General features: G+C 44.5%; 1 protein-coding gene across 1 annotated transcript in view; it reads right to left on the bottom strand.

Annotated features, from left to right (window-relative positions):
* Nucleotides 1-24,013, bottom strand: part of EDC3 (enhancer of mRNA decapping 3) — a 67,245-nt gene that overhangs the window by 37,975 nt on the left and 5,257 nt on the right. Inside the window, exons 2-3 of the mRNA XM_084642319.1 lie at nucleotides 22,330-22,511; nucleotides 20,132-20,451 (exon numbers count right to left, since the gene is read on the bottom strand). Of these exons, the coding sequence (XP_084498445.1) occupies nucleotides 20,132-20,451; nucleotides 22,330-22,493 (484 nt within the window). The 5' untranslated portion in view covers nucleotides 22,494-22,511. The remainder of the gene's footprint in view (nucleotides 1-20,131; nucleotides 20,452-22,329; nucleotides 22,512-24,013) is intronic.

Raw genomic sequence — 24,013 nt, forward strand, 5'->3', positions numbered from 1 at the left:
CTGCGTCTTAAACAGTTTTCTCTAGAAAACAAACGAGCTCACTGAATAACAAGTCTGACTTATTGGGGGGTGCTAGTGGTGATAGGCGTCATTTGATTTTGCCCTTTGTTTATGTAAAAAGGCACATACCCTGAGACAGGTTCTCGCTTACTTTTTATTTTAGAAATCTGTGTGTTCCTTGTTTTTGCTGGAGGACTAGTCTAAATGATTGAGTGAGAGTGCTTTCCCAGCCCTCCACTGAAAGGGATGCTGACTCTTTCACAAAACTTTCCTCTTAAGTATGTGTCAGATGTTTGAGTTAAACCAAATAGTTTTAAGCATTCTGACTAAAAGGCTCTTCTCCACAATTGCTCAGCTTCCAGTATCCCATTGAACACACTACCTCTCCCGCAAACACAGGAAAGTCAAGGCCTGGTATTTCTAAAATTAAAAAAAACAAGCAGATACCCTTGAATTTTCTTCATTAGTCAAACAAGGGAAAAGGGCACTATTTTTTTCCATTATAGGTTGTCTTTAAAAAATTCAAAAGTGGCGATGACGTAAGAGAATTTTACTGTCAGAGAAGAACCTGTTTTGTTTTTAAATGAAATGCATTTATTTCTTTGTATTATAAAAGCCATTCTGAACAAGTGATTGTGGAAACGGCATGATTGTTAAAAGGTTTCTATAAAATCAGAGCACTTAAGTCTCGTTTGCCCCACCCACAAGACTTCTTCTAGCCTGACACTGCCACACAGCTGTGGAAACTTGCCACGAAAGTTTACCAGCTAAAGCACAAAATCTAGTTGCCTGTCCAGATGGAGACTAATGGAAATTTATTAACTTGTCAAAAAAGTTCTCTTCATCTTGGGCAAGTAAAAAATTGTATGCCACACTAGAGGGAAAGGATTAATTACATAATACTATTACTTATATGGCAGCTCCAGCAAAATCTAAGGTCAGACCTATACACAATTCTTGTACAGTTATAGACATTTTGGTTAGGGATATGATTTTTTTAATGGAACTGTACAAACACAACACACAGCATGGATGCATAATGGTATACAGGTGCTCACTAGGGACAGTGAAATTGATTATACACAGTGTTACCTGTACAAAAAAAAAAAGATTTTTCTACTCAATTTCTTTCCAGTATAGCTATCCAAGATTATCTGTAACTAGAGCAGGCAGTTGATTTTTAGACACAAGTGTGACTTTCAAGTTGATAGTGTCCTTTAAAGCTGTCATCTTACTGCAATTGGAAGATGAAAATGAGATGAACCAAGAGATTTTTCTACATTAAAGAAGCTACACAGAGAGGAGGAATATATTTTTCACACTGATAAAGGAATCAAAAAAATTGGCAGATGACATGCAAATGCAAAAGATTAGGAAACAGGAATAAATAAGGAATTCAAGCAAGAAGAACTGTAACACCTGGAACTGCAACATACAGAATGTGCATGCCAACCCCCTCAGCAGTCATTTATCTGTATAGTTTTGTGGGGGAGGGAAAGGTTTCAGTTACACCTCACTTCCAATCTCTCTGCTTAGATCAATACAGTAACATTGCAGAGAGCTTCCAGGAAAGCATTCAAAGACCCAAAACTAGGCAAATAATTCCCTGCAGCACTCCTGAAGAGCCTAGCTCAATAAGCCACAGAGCCTACGCTGAACAGTGTCAAGAGAAGTCTGCCTTTCACGTCAGTGTCAGCTGTTACTCCAATCCAGTCTGTTCCTGTTACCAAATGAGTGTTTTTACACTCATTGCCAGATTCTTCTGAAAACAACGGCATTCTACTCTTCAGTTGCCCTGAAAAACAAACATGGACATAGAAGCATCCCCATGTGGTGGTTCCAGGGGATAGAGCGCACTGAAGTGAATGGAGTGTAAATGCTGACAGAATAGAAAACTGCATTAGAGAAGTAGAGAGAACAATGATGGGAAAGCTCCCCCAGGCTCCCCTGCAGTCATATTGAATGGGAGCCAAGACCATGCCCCGTCAAAATTAAACACACACAATTGTGGAGGGCAGCCCTTTAATCCACACTGATGGTCACCAGCTCTGAAATACTGCTGACCACCAGAGTTAGCTCTTGTGTAATGAGTCCGTTACAACCCCAACAACAAAACTTGCATAATTCATGGTCGCCAAAGCAGATCAGAGTTGTGTCTTTACAGGACCTTCAGTCACAGAGTTGTTCAGAGCCTTTTCTGTGGATGGTTTGTGATCTGAATAAAGCAAAAGGGTAATAAACCACACAGACTAGGGGAAAAGAAAGAAAACAAGGAGAGAGTATAAGAAAAAAAAAAAAAGTAAAGATGAGGTGAGGGAAATGGTTAACTCAGAAGACTAATAGGATGCAGAGCTGTTCCCCTCTAGGGCACTGGCTTGAATCTAATGCAGATCAGTAGTGCCCGAGATCCCTAACTGATGGCGGTACATATACTGCTGTTGCCTTTGCTATACCTGTTCTGTGGATAATCAGAAGACAGCGTGTTCAGGGCTTTCAATCCAGCTCATTCATGAGCATACAATTCTCTCACTCTTGTCACACGTGCACACACACACACAAGCAAATTCTCCACTCCCAGCCCATTCATTCTCCCAACACACCAGAAAAGTCATTGCTAGCCAGCCTCCTGTGTCTGTCTGTTCAGCTTATTAAAGTGAAAGATGTGTGGCTTGGCATCAACTTGGGAGTTTGCCATGGCACACACACAAAAAAAGCACTTCCTTTGGAAAAGAAACAATAATTCCCAAACTTCTTTACCTTTCAATTATAAACACTCAAGCAAGTATAAAGTCTCCAGTGGGTTGGCTGCCTTCCTGTAAGATCCCTCGGGGAGCTTTTACTACCAACCCTAGCATGCATGAGCACAGTGCCACCATTGCACATAACTCATTGTTGTGTAACCCACACTGCCATTTGTTGCTTATTGATTGCTGTCACACAAGCACTGTAAAGGGAGAACTATGTCCCTGACTTAACACGCTAAAGGTCATTGAAAGGTCAGTTGCAGCTGCTTTAACCCCAGCCACTATACTTTATGAGAGAAAGCTCCATCATTCCTCCATGGACTTCTTAATCGCCCCCCCACACCCTGCATCTCTTGCATCCCACTACTGATAGATTCACACATCCCCCAAACCTACACATTTCAGAGAGGTTAGGAGTTTTGACCTGTTTACAATCCAAGTTGTCATGCACTGGACTCACAAACATTTAATAGAGAGGGTCCAAGACCTCTCCACCAAAACTGTGGGGGACTGAGAAGATGACTGAATAAAGTCGTAGATCCAATACCTGTAGATTTCTCAAACTCAAGCCTGCCATATGTTTCATTGGTTTCCAAAGATTTCAGACAGTTTTAAGTCAAATCAGTGACATACTCTGAAAAAAAACCCAAAATAACTGTTTTCTGTCTCTTGTGTTTAAAGACTAATTGGAGGGGTTTAAAGCACTCTGCTAATTACAGAGCTACCAAAAGGCTAGTGAAGTGCTGTTAACTAGTGCAACTGGCACACAGGCTTCAGTCAGTGAGATCAAAGCAAAGCAGATCTCAGATTACAGCTGGATAAATCTATATTTGGGAAGTTCAAAGAAGGACTTTCAGAGAGAGATGCCCAAGGGGATATAACTTGGAGTGGTTGGATGTAATTAAGGAAAATTCAGGAAACTTATTAAGTGAGATTTAAGAGACTATGGAAGGGACGTGATGGAAGTACCAACAAATGAAACATTTAAAAACTAGACAGGATTAAGATGGCAAATGTTTATACCCAAATGCAAGGAGTACTGGGAACAAACAGGAAGAACTGGAAACAAGGGTGGCATGGTATTTTCCAGAGGTGGTTTTTACCATGTAAAATCTCGCCTTTTACCACCTCAGGAAAAACCAGCTAGTCCCAGTTTAAGGCATTTTCCAGTTTAAAAATTGTTACATTAATGCACACACACATTACACTTAGTTTTAGTTACATATTCAAGTTGTGGTTACCTGGCAATAGATCAAGAGATTAATTCAGCGTTGTACAAATAAAAAGTAAAACTGCAGTGAGCGTGATACTAATGTATGTTGTTATAATATTGAATGTCAGGATGTCTGTATACATTTTGGTTGGATATTTTTCCAAGGAAGTCGCACGTCATGACTCACTTCATATTTTCAATATTATGTAAACAAAAGTCAAAAGCATTCAATTATATGAAAATGACAATAATCCAGAGCAGTAGGTTTGAAGCATTAAGCAATCAGAAACATGCAGAGTTGTAGACTACAAGTCCAGGTCCATTTGGCCACACAGCATTCTGTAGCAGAAGACCAAATTTGATGAAGCAGATAGCCTGAGTCGATTCCTCAGTTTTGAATTCATAGAATATCAGGGTTGGAGGAGACCTCAGGAGGTCATCTAGTCCAGCCCCCTGCTCAAAACAGGACCAATCCCCAGTTTTTGCCCCAGATCCCAAATGGCCCCCTCAAGGATTGAACTCACAACCCTGGGTTTAGCAGGCCAATGCTCAAACCACTGAGTTATCCCTCCCCCGCCCATTGATGTATCCAAAGTTGAAAAGATTTGTTTTATGCTTGCTGAAGTTGAGACACATGCAATTGTACTACCAGTTTTATGAAGTCAGATGGAATATCAGCATTCTTTAGATTTTTCCCCACTATATTAAAGGGAAAGCTTTTTCCTTGATGGCAGAAGAAAACATTGATTTTGGATACAGCAATTCTTCTATTTTAAATGCAAGTAAATATGGCAGAAAGTCAGGATTTTTGCTGAGCAACCACTGTCTTGCAATTTCTTCTTGTTCAGCTGACAAATTTCTTTCCTGCATATTTTGCATGAAGGAGGTTGGCCATGCCTCAGGAAATCTCTTTCGCACTTTTACTTTGCATGGTGCAACATCTTCATTTATCAGGAGACCCAGCTATACTTTGCACACTGCAGCAATTATTGATGTGTTCCTTTGGAGTCCGTCAAGCGCCACTGCAACTGGTTTCAATTGACTTAAGTTATTTCCCTCTTGGTAAATACTTTGATCATCAATTATACTGACCACCCTATCTTCAGGTTCTGCCTCATGATCACTCACAATCCTGAGATAACGTGGCTGATTATTAAACATATCACCAAGTCACCAGGGCCTGATGAAATACATCCTAGAATACTCATGGAACTGACTGAAAAGACAGCTGAGCCATTAGTGATTATCTCTCAAAAGTCATGGAAGACAGGAGAGTTTCCTGAGGACTGGAAAAGGGCAAATATAGCACCAATCTATAAAAAGGGAAATAAAGACAATTCCGGGAATTACAGACCAGTCAGCTTAACTTCAATACCCAGAAAGATAATGGAGCAAATAATTAAGCAATTTGCAAATACTTAGAATAAGGTGATAAGTAACAGTCAGCATAGATTTGTCAAGAACAAATCCTCTCAAACCAACCTAATAGCTTTCTTTGACAGGAATAACAAGCCTTGTGGATGGGGGGAAGCGATAGATGTGGTATATCTTGTCTTTAGTAAGGGCACATCTACGCTGGCAAAGTTACAGCGCTGGCAGTTACAGCGCCGCTCAGAGAGCATTGAAGAGAAATCACTGTTGGGTGTTCACACTGTCAGCTGCCCATGCAATAGCATGTTCACACTTGTGGCACTTGCAGCGGTATTCGGAGTGGTGCACTCTGGACAGCTGTCCCACAGAGCACCTCTTTCTCTTCTGCCACTGACTTGTGGGAAAGCAGAAGCGGTTGCGGGGCACCCTGGGTCTTGTCCCAATGCCCCGTGATGCATTGCTTCACATTGCAGCAATCTTCCATCCACGTTTGGCACCATCTTTCAACCATTTGTGTACTGCGTGCCCTGCCTCTTCGGGCTGCAGGAATGGATCCCGAACGGTTGACCAATATGCTGCTCACTCTCACTAACACGTCATGAGTGGCAGCAGAGTTATTCCTTAAACTGCAAAGGCAAGAGGAGTGTGACATTGATCTCACCACACATAGCAGCTACGACACGAGATTGCTTGTGATATTCACAGATGTGCTGACCATAGTGGAACGCTGCTATTGGGCTCAGGAAACAAGCACTGAGTGGTGGGATCACATAGTCATGCATGTCTGGGATGACGAGCAGTGGCTGCAGAACTTTCGGATGAGGAAAGCCACATTCATGGGACTGTGTGATGAGCTCGCCCCAGCCCTGCGGCACAAGGACATGAGAATGAGAGCTGCCCTGATGTTGGAGAAGCTCGTGGTGACTGCACTGTGGAAGCTGGCTACCCCAGACTGCTACCGATCGGTCGCTAATCAGTTCGGAGTGGGAAAGACTACCATTGGACTCGTGTTGACGGAAGTGAGCAGGGCCATTAATCGCATCCTGTTCTGAAAGACCCTGACTCTGGGCAACATTCATGACACTGTGGATGGCTTTGCACAAATGCGCTTCCCTAACTGTGGAGGGGCGATAGATGGCATGCATATTCCAATTCTGGCACCGGGCCACCTAGCCACCAAGTACAATAATCGCAAGGGGTATTTCTCAATGGTTCTCCATGCGCTTGTGGATCACTGTGGGCTTTTCACAGACATTAACGCAGGTTGGTCCAGAAAGGTGCATGATGCACGCGTCTTTCGGAACACTGGCCTGTTCAGGAAGCTGCAAGCAGGGACTTTCTTCCCAGACTGTAGGGGAAATGCCCATTGTGATCCTGGGAGACCCCGCCTATCCCTTAATGCCATGGCTTATGAAGTCATACACGGGTCAGCTTGACAGCAGCAAGGAGTGGTTCAACAACAGGCTGAGCAAGTGCGGAATAACTGTTGAGTGTGCTTTTGGCCATTTAAAGGCCCGCTGGCGTTGCTTCCATGGGAAGCTGGACCTGGCCAATGATGACGTTCTTATACTTATAACCATGTGCTATATGGTCCATAATATTCGTGAAGGGAAAGGTGAAGCTTCGCTCAGGCCTGGACCTCAGAGGTTCAGCACCTGGAGGCGGAGTGTGAACAGCCAGAGATCAGGGCTACTAGAGGGGCACAGAGTGGGGCCATAAGGATCAGGAATGCCTTGAGGCAGCAAGTTGAAGCTGAAAGCCACTAATATTTTTGCTATGCTTGGGAGTGCAGTGCTTGTAATACTAGGAGGTGATTGGTGCAGACAGTGCAATAAGTGGGTTTAACATAATTGTATGTTGCTTTGCAGGGCTCTTTTTGCTTTCAGTTAATAGAATGAAGATTGCTTTCAAACCAACACAATTCTTTCATTAAAAAGATAACAACCGGAGGAGAGTGTCAAATAAAAAAACCATCAGCAGTGAGGGGGATGGGAAGGTCTCAGGAGGAGGAGGGGTTCCAGGACAGCTAAAGATTTGTGTATGTCCAGGGATTATATCCAACCTTCTCCTTTGGAGTACAGTGCAGTGGGTACTGTACTTCAGGAGGGCCAAACTGCAGAGGGATGGGTATTGAGTGCAGTCGGTAGTGGGAGTCCACAGTGCTGGACTGTGAGGGGGGAGGAGTGGAATGTCGCTGGTATAGACTGGAGCCAGGAGGTTAATAAGAGTGTGTTGGATGCGTCTGGGGGGCACATGGGAAACAGTTTTGCAACAGTGGCTGCAGGGGAGGGTGGGCGCAGAGCTGTTCGGTTTGAAGAGCTAGTATCACCTGGAGCGTGTCTGCTTGGCGCTCCATAATCTTTAAGTGCCACTTCATGGCTTCATTCTGGCGTGCTGCATACTCCTTTCGGTCTCTCTTCTCGCTGTCCCACCACTCTTTCAATTCCTGTTTCTCAGTGGCTGAGTGCATCATAACCTCACGCAGAAAGTCCTCCTTAGTTCTTTATGGTAGCTTTCTAATTCTGTGCAGCTGTTCGGCTGCCAATAAAAAAAGGGGAGGCTGGGCTCCGAAGATCATCTCTGTGAAGTTTAAACGCAACATTTTACAGAAGCAGTATTGTTTGCAACACAGAACACTGATTCAGTGATTTAAAACACAGCCAGTACTCATACACCTGTTACGAACTGGCTGACCCCAGGCAAGCACACGAGCCACAAGACCCCCAGAATGGTGAGCAGCTGCAGGGGCAGGGTAAATCACTCTTCTCTGACCCTGCTGTACCCTGGGCACATGGCTCTTGGGGAGAGCCAGCACCGCAGGTGGGGCCTGATAATCATTCCTGTCCCCACACTTTCCACAGGATATGATCCTTATGGAAGATATCTCACTGCTGAGGGTGAGCAGGGAATCAAGGGAGGGTCTTCTCCAAATCTGTGGCTTCTGCCCTGGCCCCTATGCTGCTCGCCTTTGTGCAGCAATGCCCCCCCCCCCCCACGCATGACAGCACAGTGGCGCGGGAAAGTTACCATTAATGGGGCAAGAAACAAAGCAGCTCTGCTGAAGAACATGCGACAGCAGATTGCCCAGTATCTCCATGAGAGTCTCCTGGAGATCTCTGAGGGAGATTCCCATGAAGTGAGGGAGTCAATCAACAGCCTGTTCCACTGCTCAGACTAGGCACGCGGTGGGGGACAAGCCTGCTTTCTGCAGCCTTCCCGCCCCCAACAACTCACTTCACCGATTCCCAAAATCAGATCCACTTACCAGGGGCCTCCCTTCCTTTTTGCGCTTCGCCAAACTCTGACAGCTGTGACTGACCAGCCTCCTCTGGGGCAGAAAAGAGCTCCTGGCTGCATGTATCTCCGGCCTCTGAGTCATCCTCTGCCTCTGGGTTCCCCTCCCCCTCCACATCCTTGTCCAAGATTTCCTCCTCCTGGCTCAGTCCACTCTCGAGTGGCACGCAAGCCACCGAAGTATCCACAGCGATCTTCGCAGCGGAGGTGGAGTCACTACTGAATATCGCGTCCAGCTCTTTGTAGAACCGGCAGCTCGTGGGGGCAGCACCGGAGCAGCGGTTTGCCTCCTGCGCCTTGTGGTAGGAGTTCGACAGCTCCTTCACTTTGACCCTGCGCTGCAGTGTGTCCCGGTCATGGCCCCTTTTGGTCATGCATTGTGAAATCTGTCTGTAGGTATCATAATTCCTACAGCTGGAGTGCAGCTGGGACTGGGCAGCCTCCTCTCCTCAAACGCTGATGAAGTCAAGCAGCTCGACATTGCTCTTAACGGGGGATCACCTGGTGTGTGGAGCAGGCCTGGCCACCTGGAAAGATTCGTTGAGACCACTGCACACGTCACCGAGCAAACAGGAAGGGGAGTTTCAAATTTCCAAAGGAATTTACAGGATGTGGATGATGGTTGGTCACCTGAGGGCAGGGCAGTAGAGTTCAAACCGATGACCAGAGAGGCGAGAACAGGCATTGTAGGACACCTCCCAGAGGCCAATCCCAGCGCTGGAATCACCACAGTGTCTACACTGGCACCGCAGCACTGTAGCCCTGGAGCAGAAAGCTCTATGCCTCTCGTTGGGGTGGTTTTTTTAAAGCGCTGCAACTTGGCAGTGTGTACACCTTGGGAGTTACAGCGCAGAAAGGGGCTTTACTGTGCAGAAACTTGCCACTGTAGACAGGGCTTAAGACTTTTGATACTGTCTCGCACGACCTTCTCATAAACAAACTAAGGAAATACAACCTAGATACAACTGGAGATACTATCAGGTGGGTGTATAACTGGTTGGAAAACTGTTCCCAGAGAGTAGTTATCAGTGATTCACAGTCAAGCTGGAAGGGCATATCAAGTGGGGAACCACAGGGATCAGTTCTGGGTCCAGTTCTGTTCAATATCTTCATCAATGATTTAGATAATGGCATAGAGAGTACATGTATGAAGTTTACGGCGATACCTAGCTGGGAAGGATTGCAAGTATTTTGGAGGATAGGATTAAAATTCAAAATGGTCTGGACAAACTGGAGAAATGGTCTGAAGTACATAGAATGAAATTCAATAAGGACAAATGCAAAGTACTCTGCTTAGGAAGGAACAATCAGTTGCACATACACAAAATGGGAAATGACTGCCTAGGAAGGAGTCCTGCGGAAGGGGATCTGGGGGTGATAGTGGATCACAAGCTAAATATGAAGGAACAGTCGTCCCTGTCAGGGATGGTCTAGATCAGAGGTGGGCAAACTAAGGCCCACATCCGGCCCATGGGACTGTACTGCCCGGCCCCTGAGCTCCTGCCAAGGAGGCTAGCCCCCAACCCCACCCCTGCTGTCCCCTCTCCCCGCCGCAGCCTCAGCTCACTGCGCCACCAGTACTCTGGGTGGCATGGCTGGCTCCGGCCAGGCAGCTGCGAGCTCCTGCCACTCTGAGCGGCATGGTAAGGGGGTGGGGGTTGGATGGGGCAGAGATTTGGGGCGGGGGGGAGGGTTGGACAGGTGGAGTCCCAGGGGGCCTGTATGGGGTCAGGACGGACAGGGTGCGGGGAGCGGCGGAGTTGGATAGGGGGTGGGGTCCCAGGGGAGGCAGTCAGAGGACAAGGAGCAGGGGGAGTTGGATGGGTCGGGGGTTCTGAGGGGGCAGGAAGTTGGAGGGGGCAGATAGAGGGCATGGGCCAGGCTGTTTGGGGAGGCACAGCCTTCCCTACCTGGCCCTCCATACAGTTTTGCAACCCCGATGTGGCCCTTGGGCCAAAAAGTTTGCCCATCCCTGGTCTAGATAATACTTAGTCCCGCCATGAGTGTGGGGGACTGGAATAGATGACCTCTCGAAGTCCCTTCCAGTCCTACAATTCTGTGTTTCCAGACATGTTATTTGACTTTTCCATTGTCTGTCACCATGATTTGAGTCTTAACAGAACCTGGCATTCTTTTAACCAGTATTACGAAAATACTTTGCAAATTTATAGCATGTTTCATCAAAGCACTTCATGAAAGGTCTGGCTAAATCTACCTCGACAAATGCGATGCACATCCATACATACATAATCTAAGTGTTGCCATCTTGTTCCAAATCACTTCTCATACTTCGCATCTTTTTCTCATTGTCGGTCAGGTAGCTCTTAACACAATGACAGTTCATTTGCTAATGCTTTGGCTTCTGTTTCCAGTGTAGCATGGTACTTCCCAGTTTTCTTACTGCTTCCAGTATCAATCACTGATACAGAAAACACAGTTAGCTATCACTGGATCATTGTGCATATTAATACTAGATGACTGAAGTAATGTAACTGCTTTTCCATGTAATCTGTTGAGTGCTTCCACCTTTAAACCATTAGTAACTGAATCTAACTGTTCACCTGCTGTCTGCTTTCGACGGGTGCTTTCTAGTCTGGCCTTAGGAAGATGATCATTGCTTGAAAAACTGGATGCTTGATAACAGAAAAGGGAATTTTACATCCATAAAAAAAAATGCTGCAATTTTTAAGTCTACATTTTGTTTCAATTCTGGAGTTGCTTTTGTTACACACACACCCATTTGTGGATGAAAAACTGTGACATTTCCTCCTCGTTGTCTTTGGCTGACCTGGGTGCGGCTTTCTTTTGACGTTCTTGGCAATGGCAAGTACCTTCATCTTCAGTCTGATTCTAATACTCACATACATCTAGCCAAAGTCAGTGGTTCCGGTGTCTCTTTGCTCTTTTCACGGCATTTTGCAAAATGTTTCCTCATACAGTCTGCCTTCCCACTTACTTTTTCTTTGCAACTTCTGCATCTAAGACTCTCTTTGCCATCTTCATGAACTTTCTCAAAATAAAAGGAGTACTTGTGGCACCTTAGAGACTAACCAATTTATCTGAGCATAAGCTTTCGTCAGCTACAGCTCACTTCATCGGATGCATACTGTGGAAAATACTGAAGATGTTCTTATACATACAAACCATGAAAAAATGGGTGTTTACCACTACAAAAGGTTTTCTCTCTTCCCAGCCCACTCTCCTGCTGGTAATAGCTTATCTAAAGTGATCACTTTCCTTACAATGTGTATGATAATCAAGTTGGGCCATTTCCAGCACAAATCCAGGTTTTCTCCCCACCCCCCGCCACAAACCCACTCTCCTGTTGGTAATAGCTTATCTAAAGTGATCACTCTCCTGTAGTGGTAAACACCCATTTTTTCATGGTTTGTATGTATAAGAACATCTTCTGTATTTTCCACAGTATGCATCCGATGAAATGAGGTGTAGCTCATGAAAGTTTATGCTCAAATAAATTGGTTAGTCTCTAAGGCGCCACAAGTACTCCTTTTCTTTTTGCGAATACAGACTAACACGGCTGTTACTCTGAAACCTTTCTCAAAATAGCCATGAATTGGATCAAGTGGTTTTTCACATTTGTTCATATTGAAATATTTTGACTTGAGACACTGAGTTCAGTTGCCACTCCAGCCAATCAGATCAAGTATCGGACTGGACAGTTTATTTGGCAGTTTACCTCAAACAGAAACAAACTTCTGAATCTGGGAATTCCCCTTCATTGTTTGCTAAACAAACTTCATTTTCACTGCTGAACAAAGAAGGGGAATTCCCCAGTTCCAAAGTTTCAGTTTCTGTTTGAGGTAGCCAAGGCAACAGCATACAGCTTCTATTTTGTTTTTATTTTATTTCCTTTAATTAAAATTAGAAGGACCATATTACTGCAAAACTAATATCAAATTGCTCAATATTTGTCCCTAATTTTCATTAGTTTATTTTAATAATAATTTTATTCTTTCCACTTTCCCGGATTAAACCACGATTACCAGCACTCTGAACTAAACTAGTTTTTTCCTGGGAAATTGCCAACCCTGACTGAAAGTATTAGTACACAAGCTAAATTATGACTTAATTGACATCAGAGACTTGGTGGGAGAAATCTCATGACTGGAATATTGCTATAGGGGATAGAGCTTGTTCAGGAAGGACAGGCAGGGAAAAAAGAAAGATGGTGTTGCATTATACACCAAGAAAATATACACTTGCGCTGAAGTCCAAAAGAAGGCAAGAGACAGACAAGTTGGAAGTCTCTGGGTCAAGAAAGAAAAGAAAAAAAAGGGGGGTGAGAGACAGAGTGATGTCAGGAAGAAGAGGCAGATGAGGCATTTCTAGAACAAACAACAAATACCCAAAACACAAGACCTGGTAGTAATTTGGGACTTTACACACACATTTCAAGAATTTATTGGAAATTATTGGGGACAACTTTTTGTTTCAGAAAGTGGAGCAAGTAACCATGGGGACAGCCTTTTGAGACTTGATTCTGATCAACAGGGTGGAATTGGTTGTGAATCTGAAGGTGGAAGGCAATTTGGGTTAAAGTGATCATGAAATGATGATTTCATTATTCTAAGGAAAGGAAGGAGTAAAAACAACAGAATAAGGACAATGGACTTCAAAAAAGCAGACTAAAACTCAGAACTGTAAGTGTGACATTATACTCCATATTCTTTATGAAAATATGCTTATGATATGAATATGACATAACAGACATAATTTATGCAAGATGGCTCATGTGAGATATCATTGGAAAGGTTATGATTTACTGAATGTGATTATCCAATTTGTATGCATGTATCATTTCTGTATCTGAAGCTAGTAATATTGACTATGTATCTATATTTCAACTATGTTACTTTGGGTGAAGCCCCCCTGCTAACACTTCAGGGACAACAACAACAAACAAGCCTGACACTGCTGATAGCCCATCAGCAAGAGACAATGGAGTGTAAAAGAGCTTAGTCTTCCTGCGCATGTGCTGGTTAACCTGTGAAGAATGGCTGGGGGGGGGGGAGGGCGCCTACAGAAGCATGTGACCATGTCACCTGATACTGGAACTTATCTTGAATTCTGTACTTTTCCACAAGGGCGGGGGGGGGGGGAGCATGTCAAATTAGGGAAAAAAGGACTCCCGCCTTATGCAAATCCTATTTAAGGGTGGGGAGTGAGGTAATCCAGGTCATCAGTTCTCCCCTCCTACCCCACCCCAGATGACTGCTGGAAACAACTAAGACTGAACTGGGGGAAAGAACTGGACCCATGCTGGAAGCACATCTGGCCTGTGAAGAAGATTATTAGAACCACATTTAGGGTGAGAAGTTACATTTAACCAGTTTCTTTAGTGTACGTATTAAGCTTAGTTTGCGTGCTCTGTTTTATTTTCTTACTAATCTGCCTTGTTCTGTCTGCTACCTCCTTAACTACTTAAAATACACCTGTTATAGTTAATACATTTATTTCTGGTTTACAATATAACCCAGTTTATGTGATTTCTAATGGGGGGGAAGAAGTTGTGCATACCCTCCTCCACATCGAGGGAAAAGGCGCATTTCATATAATTTTGGGTTTGTATTCCAAGGTGGAGTAGACATCTGGGTGCTGTGGCAAGCCCCTTAGGCTGAGCCTTCTCAGAGCGGATCTCTGTCTCTCTGTGCTGACTGTGTGCTTGGCTGGAAAGCCTAGCTGAGCAACACCAGATAAAAGGGGGCCCAGGCTGGCAGAATAGTCTACCTCAGTGTGCCTAGCCCAGCACACCAGGTGACATCCCAGGGGTCCAACCCGTCAGAGTAAGGTCCTATAGGAAGAAAATCTAAGGGATAAAGGTGTTCAGGAGAGCTGGCAGTTTCACTAGGAGACAATATTAAAGGCACAACTGCAAACTATCCCAAAGTGAAGGAAAGATAGGAGGAATAGTAAGAAGCCAATATGGCTCCATTAGGAGTGCTCTACTTACCTTAAAATCAAAAGGAAACAGACAAATTGCTAAGGAGGAGTTCAAAAGAATAGCACAAGCATGTAGGGACAAAATCAGAAAGGCTAAGGGAAAAAATGAGTTACACCTAGCAAGGGACATACAAGACAATAAGAAGAGGTTCTTTAAATACACTAGTAGCAACGGAAAGACGAAGGAAAGCAAAGATCCTCTACTTAAGAAGGCTGAGGCGCTTAATGCCTATTTTGCTTCAGTCTTCACTAAAAAGGTTAATGGTGACTAGATACACAATTAATATTATCAAAAAAGAGGAAGGAACACACAAGCCAAAATAGGGAAAGAACAGATTAAAGAATATGTGAGATGTATTCAAGTTGGCAGGGCCTGATGAAATTCATCCTAGGGTACTTAAGGAACCAAATGAAGCAATCTCAGAACCATTAGCTACTATCTTCAAGAACTCATGGAGGATGGGTGAAATCCAGAGTACTGGAGAAGGGCAAATACAGTACCTATATTTAAAAAGTGGAATGTAGAGGAATTATAGCTCAATCAGAATAACTTCAACCCAGTCCCCTGCACATACGTGGACCCTGCTTTCCATGCCCTCCAACACCTTGCACTCATTTCCATACCCCTTTATCTTCCCCAGAATTCTCCATCACCTCCATAGTCCCCTGCACAAGCCCCCTCATACGTCTTCCAGATCCTTACACACACAACACTTGTGTCTTAGTACCCCTACATAACTCTTCCCTGCTTTCAACTTGCCATTTGCTGCTCCTTTTCTCCCCATACTCATTGCAGGTACACCTCCATGCCACCTCCTAAATTCTCATCCCTGTCCTACCTCTCACCTCTGGCTAAGGTCAGTGACAACAGCAGCAGAACCTGAAGCCAGGATGAGGTCAGTCTACTTTTTAAAATATTGCTCTATATACACTTAAAAATAACTATTTCAGTGAAATGCTCCCCCTATGGTACACTCCCCCCCACGCAAAATTGGCATTTGTCAACAATGTGAACAAAAATCAAAATGAATTTGATGTAGCCCAAACCATCTTGAAAATAAAAAATCTCTAACTACTTTTGGGTGATTGCAAGTGAATGACAGGAAAATTATTTTTAACTTTTCTGAATTCTACTAAGACTACAAGAAAAGCTTGAGACGAGATGCAGCATTTAAAAGTTTTAGAGACACGGGTTTCTTTTTGCACTCTTTTGGAGAAAAGATTTAAAGTCAGATTTATAGCAAGAAGCTAGTTTCAACCTTAACTCTAGGGAGGCTACCACCATTCCATAAGAAGTTGTCCTGCACTGTAGCATATAGTTCATAAAACTTCATACTTAGCCTCTTCTCATCTATGCCAATGTAGATTCTGAAAGCTGCTCTGGGCAGTTGCACTTTGAAAACAGAAATGTCTGCCCACAACCCCTGTAAGTGTTAGTAAGCCTTTATGGTCAAACAATGACATCATAAAAGCCAGCTCAAAGGATGCCTACAGACTTAAACTTTATTGGTTGTATTGTGTAAATACTAATAGCCATACAAGCAGCCTTTCAGACCTAGATTTCACAAAGCACATGCTTAACTTTTAAGTATATAAGCAGCCCCGCAGAAATCAATACGGCTACGCACATGCTTAAAGTTAAGCATGTGTTTAAGAACTCTGCTAAACGTAGCAGGCCCCAGATTTTTATTCTAAGAATGTCTGCATCCTATTGTTCCCTCTAATGCTTTATAGCAGCATGTGAGGATAGCACATACTATAGTTTAAGACAGTGGCTCTCAACCTCTCCAGACTACTGTACCCTTCAAGAGTCTGATTTGTCTTGCATAACCCAAATTTCACCTCACTTAAAAATTACTTGCTTACAAAATACAAAAGTGTCACAGCACACTATTACTGAAAAATTGCTTCCTTTCTCATTTTTACCATATAATTATAAAATAAATCAATTGGAATATAAATAGTGTACTTACATTTCAGTGTACAGTATATAGAGCAGTACAAACAAGTCATTGTCTGTACGAAATTTTAGTTTGTACTGACTTACTAGTGCTTTTTACGAAGCCTGTTGTAAACCTAGGCAAATATCTAGATGAGTTGATTACCTCCCGGAATACCTCTGCGTACCCTGGTTAAGAACCACTGGTTTAAGATACCCATTCTAATTCACTTATTTCTGGTATTTGTTACTTAATAAAACTAATTCTTTTCAGGTTGAAATTTTCCAAGCTTTCCCTCAGCTTGGAGGTGATTTTTTTTTTTTGAGGATTTGGAGAAAATATTTATTCACCCACAATTAAGCAGTTATGCATATATAAACACACACTTTTCCCTATGCTGCAATCAGAAATGTCGTACCTGGATATGAGTGCGTTAATGCACTTCTTAGTTACAGATGACCTCATAAAAAGGCTACATCTAGCAATCTGAAATCAGACATGCTGCCTGATCTTGCTAATCTCTATCCAAGATACACACAGTCACCTACATTAGATAGCCATTATACACAATCATCAGCACAGCAAAAGCAATTAAGAGAGATCCAAACATGGAGAACTTAGAAGTCTGACACAGAACCTAGTGCAGGACTATTGTTTTAATCTGCTTCTGTCACATCCTGCAACACCCACTCCCACCTGCATTGTTTGTTGAATTTTTACCCCCCCATTATGGGGGCCGGTTCTCAGAGATCTACTGGATCCCAGTCTCACTGCAGGGCTCTAATCCGACACAGTTAGGAATTCTAAACTGTAGCTAAGAAATATGCCCACTGAAAAGAAGTTAAAGATGGAAGGGACCTGGAATTTATTTAAAAGAGTTCCCAGTTACCTGCATTGATTTGATGGAAAGACTTTTTTGTCTATGCTGTTGGATAATATCATAATGTGAAGCTATTTTGTGTAGAATATACATTATGCACCTGGCTTTTTGCCAGTGTATCCCAGACACTCATAGAAAGAGCAATAAAACCTTACTTTCAGGGGGGGAAAAAGTTAGAAATGGAAGTGACAGATTAGGTCATCCAGTCCCTTCCACCCAACAACCCAAGGGCCAGCGTAACAGCATTTTATGCCCCAGTGCAGAATACTCAGAGCGAAGCCAGTCCTGAGTGGGATGTGCATGATCTCTCCCATCAGTAAGGACCCTACCAAATTCACAGCCATGAAAAATGCATCATGGACCATGAAATCTGGTCTCCTCCCATGAAATCTGATCTTTTGTGTGCTTTTACCCTATACTCCACAGATTTCATGGGAGGAGACCTGTGTTCCTTTTGGGTCAGGACCCACAATTTGAGAGAGTTGCAGGGGAATCGCAAGGAGGGGTCACAGTATTGCCACCCTTACTTCTGTGCTGCCCTCAGAGCTGGGCAGCCAGAAAGTGGCAGATGTTGGCCAGGTGCCCAGCTCTGAAGGCAGCACCCCACAAGCAACAGCGCAGAAGTAAGGGTAGCAGTACCGCAACTCGCCCCACAATAACCTGGCAACCCCCAACAACTTCTTTTTGGGGCAGGATCTCTACAATTACAACACCGTGAAATGTCAGATTTAAATATCTGAAATCATTTACAATTTTTAAAATCCTCTGAGTGTGAAATTGACCAAAATGAATCCTGAATTAGATATGCCATAACAGCAGTTGTCCACTCAGAGAAACTACGGATTTAGATTTTGTCATCAGTTTTTCATGTTGTTATTAATATAGCTCAGGGCAACCGATGGCACGCGAGCCGATTTTAATGGCACACTGCTGCCTGCTGGGTTCCAGCCACCAGCCCCGCTCAGCCCGCTGCCGAACCCAGGCCAGGACCCCGGCAGGCAGCAGTGTGCCATTAAAAATCCTGCCAGCCCTGGCCCGCTCCCCCCTCTCCCCGGGGGAAGGATGAAGAAGCTTGGTCCTGCCGGCTGCTGCTGCAGGGCAGGCAAGCTCTCCCCTCCCCCGCCTCTTCCCCCAGCATGCTTCGTTCCTACCCATCCTCCTCCCCTCCCTGCTGCCGATCAGCTGATAGCCCTTATTGGGGGGGGAGAAGAGGAGGTGCAGTGCGCTCACTGCTCCGGGGAGGAGCCGGAGACGAGGTGGGGATGGGACCTTGGGGAAGGGGGGTGGAATCAGGGCATATCCCCTCCAGCCCCCTGCCCCGATCCCTGCCCCCCCTCTCCCGCACACCCCAGCTCCCTGCCCCCCCTCTCCCGCACACCCCTGCCCCGATCCCTGCCCCCCCCCACACACCCCAGCCCCCTGCCCCGATCCCTGCCCCCCCCCACACACCCCAGCCCCCTGCCCCGATCCCTGCCCCCCCCCACACACCCCAGCCCCCTGCCCCGATCCCTGCCCCCCCACACACCCCAGCCTTCTGCCTTGATCCCTGCACCCCCCTCACACACACCCCAACCCTCTGCCCTGATCCCTGCACCTTACATCCCTCCCATACCTCAGCCCCCTGCCCTGAGCCCTGCACCCCGCTCACACACACCCAGCCCTCTGCCCTGACCCCTGCACGACCACAGCCCTGACTCCAGTACTCCCCACACCCCATGCCCTGACTCTTGCACCCCCCACATTCCCACCCCCACCCTGAACACCAAACAGGAGCTCCTGCACCCTCCCACGTTCCCACCTGCATGCCTCACACCAAATGGGAGCAGCCCAGGTAAGCACTCCACACCCAAACCTCTTGCTCCAACCTTGAACCCCCTCCCTCATTCTAGCTCCTGGCCAGACCCTGCACCCCAACCCTGTGCTCAGTGCACTCCCACCCTCAGCTCAGTGCAGAGAGAGATGGGAAGAGAGTGGGCTAGAACCAGAGAGAAGGTAGGTACCTACTCTAAGTGGGCAGGGCCGGGATCCCAGACCAGAACCGGTGGACTGAATCCCAGACTGGCAGCGGGCTGAGCCGCTCAGCCCCCTGCCAGTCTGGGGTCCCGGTCGCCGGCACCACTCAGTCTGCTGCCAGCCTAGGTGAACGGAACCCTAGGCTGGCAGCAGGCTGGCAGCATAAGATCAGCATTTTAATTTAATTTTCAATGAAGCTTCTTAAACATTTTGAAAACCTTGTTTACTTTACATACGACAATAGTTTAGTTATATAATATAGAGACTCAGAGAGAGAGACCCTCTAAAAAACGTTAAAATGTATTATTGGTACACAAAACCTTAAATTAAAGTGAATAAATGAAGACTCGGCACCCCACTTCTGAAAGGTTGCCGACCCCTGATATAGCTAAAAGCCATCACTAAATCACACTTGATTTAAGACAAGTGGCTGGCAGTTTTAAGATCTACATTTAATCAAACTTTTTGGGGTAAAAAAATATTTGACAGCTTGTAGCATTTTCCCAAATATCTTAACAGGGTGGAGAAATTAATGGTGTGGAAACAAGAATACCAGTAACAAACTATTTTTTAAAGTCTTTCCAGCACCATTTTAATTGCTATATTAAATACCCATTTGAGAACAGCAGTCAATGAAGCAGTGGACTAGACTGACAGAGCCCACGAACATCGGGCTAAAGAGAAGGGAAAGCTGCTGAATGGGCAATATACTCACAGGAGTTGTGTCTACGACGGAAACCTTTGGACTGATTCACAGATTCCAAATGTCGGTCCATGTAGCTCTTAGAGCACTGTTGCTGTTGTGGGGAGATGACAACTTCCTGATTTTTCATGTCCGTTCTCCTTGGGATAGCCTGGGGGGCACTGCTGGAAGAGGTAGGCTTCTTTAGCAATTTGCCAGTGCCGTTTTGATTGGTACCCACTTGGCACCCAACGCCAGGAATGCCCAGTTCGGTATGCTGCAGGTCCCCACTCTGTTTGCTGTCCCCAGGACCTGGGATCTGCAGAATCTTTAGCTCAGTAATATCACCTGCCCTAAAGACAGGAAAGAGAACAAAACAAAGTGGGATTCAACATTGGCACCCAGCTCTACAGAAATCAAGCCCCTAGTATGTTAGAGACTAAAGCAGCATCAGAATGACATTTTTCTCTTAATTCACTGGAATCCAAGGGGGAAAAACAACCCACTAACATGGATTACAGTGCCTATTAGGAACACACACACTTAAAGGCAATGTTCCTCAGACAATACATCTGACTCTTCTGGTCCTGGAAAGAACTGAACCCCAAATAGCAATTTATCCCACTGGCTCTGTGCTTAGTCAGAAGTGTGGGGGGGAAATGGTTGGGTAGAAATCTGCTTGAGTTAATAGATTCTAGAAGAGTATAGGTGCTATGACTAATCTTATTTTTCAGGTGACTTCCCTTTACCATAGTCTGTTTCTATTGAGAGCAATCGCTAAAATAACGAAACTCAGAGAGATGGCACTTAAAAGCTCCTTTGAAGGTCATGAAAACTACAGTGCAGTACTGGAAATAATCCACACTTTCATGTAATAAAGGAGTGGGTGCAAGCTGTAAACTAGTCACTCTGGAAAGAGTGGTTATAAGATACAGTCTTTGACTTTAGATTTATGAAGAATAATCAAACTTCAGAATGAATCTATTATACTGGGATATAAAAATAATGTTGTTACCAAGACTGAATGCATCATGGACCTCAATACCTTTATCAGCATTACATGAATCCTTCCTTCTCTATTTCTCCCCCTCCGCCCCCTGTTTCAACTCTCTAAGGCCTGGTCTACACTGGGGGTGGGATTGATCTAAGTTACACAACTTCAGCTACATGAATAACGTAGCTGAAGTCGACGTACTTAGATCTACTTATCGCGGCGTCTTCACTGCGGTAAGTCGATGCCTGACACTCTCCCGTTGACTCCGCCTGAGCCTCTCGCGTACCAAGGTCGACAGGAGAGCGCTCGGCGGTCGATTTATTGCATCTAGTCTAGACTAGACACGATAAATCAACACCTGCTGGATCGATAGCTGCCCGTTGATCCAGCGAATAATGTAGACAAGCCCTAAGGAAGAGAGACTCCCTAAGGTAGCTATTTAACCTTTGTTTAGTAATAAAATAGTTAAATCTGTGTATTTGTGGAAATCATTTAAATCTGTGTATTAACTTTGCCCATTTGCACTGATAATAGAAAAAATATTTGGTGACTAATCTTTACTCTTCTCCAATAACGTAACAGGGGAGTTGGGGGCAGAGCTGGAGGGCAGCTAATTTAGTACAAGAACAGCAATACTAACAAGCCTACTGCTGTGTAGGAAGTTTCGGATGCTGTTGGTATGTGTCTCCAAGGCCAATCTGCACCAATTGGCTTCAGAATTATAGAACAAGATTATTGTGCCAAAGAGAAAAGAGATCTTGCCAGACGAATATCAAGAGCTATCTAGATGGAGGAAAAGAAAGTGGTAGAAGATAAGACAGATCTGAAGATAAATATGCAGTTGGAGCCATAAAACAGATTTATTCAGGGCAAGGATCTAATTTAAATGATTAACAGCTCCACTTTCACTTCAATCATGCTTTAGCAAACACAAACATTAAACTTGCCATTGGCAAAAATTCCTGCCAAATGTCTGATCTAACCGTAAACTGGATGACAGGTAATACACAGTGACCATTTTCTTTGCTCCTACCAATGTGTTCCAATTGTGATCAACATCTGTGTTCACATCGTAACCCAGACAAAAAAAAGCCCAAAAGACAGCATCTCTTGCTTTCTGTATAGAGCCTAACAATAGAGGCACTTTACAGCCAAGGATAAGCAGTAATGAGGTTTGAAGCAAAATGCTCCAATTTCAGTCATATGTAAAGTTTGCCTGGAAGAAGCAGACACTTACCTGAAGGTGACCTCTGGCACAAGGCACTTGACCCCATTATGGAAAGGCCGCGTCAGGGAGATGGTCTGGCTGATCTGATCCACAGCTGACACTCGTCCCTGATAGACTCCCAGGCTGTCTCCACAGTTAATGGACACAATGCTTCCAAGCCAGTCTGTAGCCATATTTCTGACAAGTGATCACTGTAAAATGAAGACAGGATTAGGTGGAAAAAAAGAAATCAGGAGATTGACAAACCTAATTAGCATCAGCTATATCCCCCCATGCCATGGTCCTAGACCACATCTTAGGCCCTTACTTTGGTGGCCTGTCTTTTCATAGTGGGACAGGGATAATACCTATACGTACTTTAAGATCCTATTTAGATTGTAAGACCCTTTAAAAGAGACCATGCCTGTAGGCTTGTTTGTAAAGAACCTAGCACAGTTTTGTTGCTACATAAATAATACTTGCTAAAACTTAGTCTCACACAACCAGATTCCATATAATGCTGTAATCTAAAAACACCAGTAATTTTCTGTAACGCATTCCAACCCTAACTACTTTTCCAGGGGTATTCTGGTTAAATTCCAGTTCAAGAATCTAGCTCCGCCAGCCTACATTCTCCCTGGAGCTTCAGTCACATAAGTTTGTCTTCACTTCCCATTCTAAACACTTGAGTAGTGATAGTGGAACAGAAGGATGGAGCTATAGCTATATAGGGTAAAATCCTGACCTCACTAAAGCCAGAATTTCACCATAAAATACTATTATCAATCCCACAATTAGCTAATTGATAAGTTTTAACATAAAACAAAGTTCAAAAGTAACTAGTAAGTTACTTTGTTTGACAGTTACTGCGTATATTTCAAAGGGTAAACATTCTCATAAATACAAACAGTGTGTTTATTTAAACACTTGATCCATGAGTCTCCCCTCAATTCATAATTCTAGAGTCTCAGGGAAGTGCAACTTTCAATCAACACATTGAAGTAACTGTGCATGCCTTTCCATGTGTGGAGATGTGAGACCCCTAACCTCCAGCTGAGTTACCTGAAGTCTTTAAATCATGATTTAAAGTCTTCAAGTAACAGAATCTGCCATTTACACTAGTTTAAACCTGCAAAGTGACCTGCCCAATGCTGCAGAGGCAAAACCCCCCAGGGTCTCTGACAATCTAACCTGGGGGAAGATTCCTTCCCGACCCCAAATATGGTGATTCGTTGGACCCTGAGCATCTGGGCAAAACCCACCAGCCAGACACCTGGGAAAGAATTCTCTGAAGTAACTCAGAGCCCTCCCTATCTAGCATCCCATCACTGGCCATTGGAGATATTTGTTGCTAGCAGTTGCAGATCAGTTACATGCCATTGTAGGCAGTCCCATCATACCATCCCCCACCCCTCCCCCCCATAAACTTATCACGCTCAGTCTTGAAGTGAATTAGGTTTTTTACCCCCACTGCTCCCCTTGGAAGACTGTCGCAAAACTTCACTCCTCTGATCGTTAGAAACCTTCGTCTAATTTCAAGGCTAAACTTGTTGATGTCCAGTTTATATCCATTTGTTTTTGTGTCCACATTGGTGCTTAACTTAAATAATTCCTCTCCCTCCCTGGTATTGATCCCTCTGATGTATTTATAGAGAGCAATCATATCTCCCCTCAGCCTTCTCTTGGTTAGGCTAAACAAGCCAAGCTCTTTGAG

Source organism: Lepidochelys olivacea, assembly GCF_965140295.1.
Source record: "Lepidochelys olivacea isolate rLepOli2 genome assembly, chromosome: 10".
Classification (NCBI taxonomy): Eukaryota; Metazoa; Chordata; order Testudines; family Cheloniidae; genus Lepidochelys; species Lepidochelys olivacea.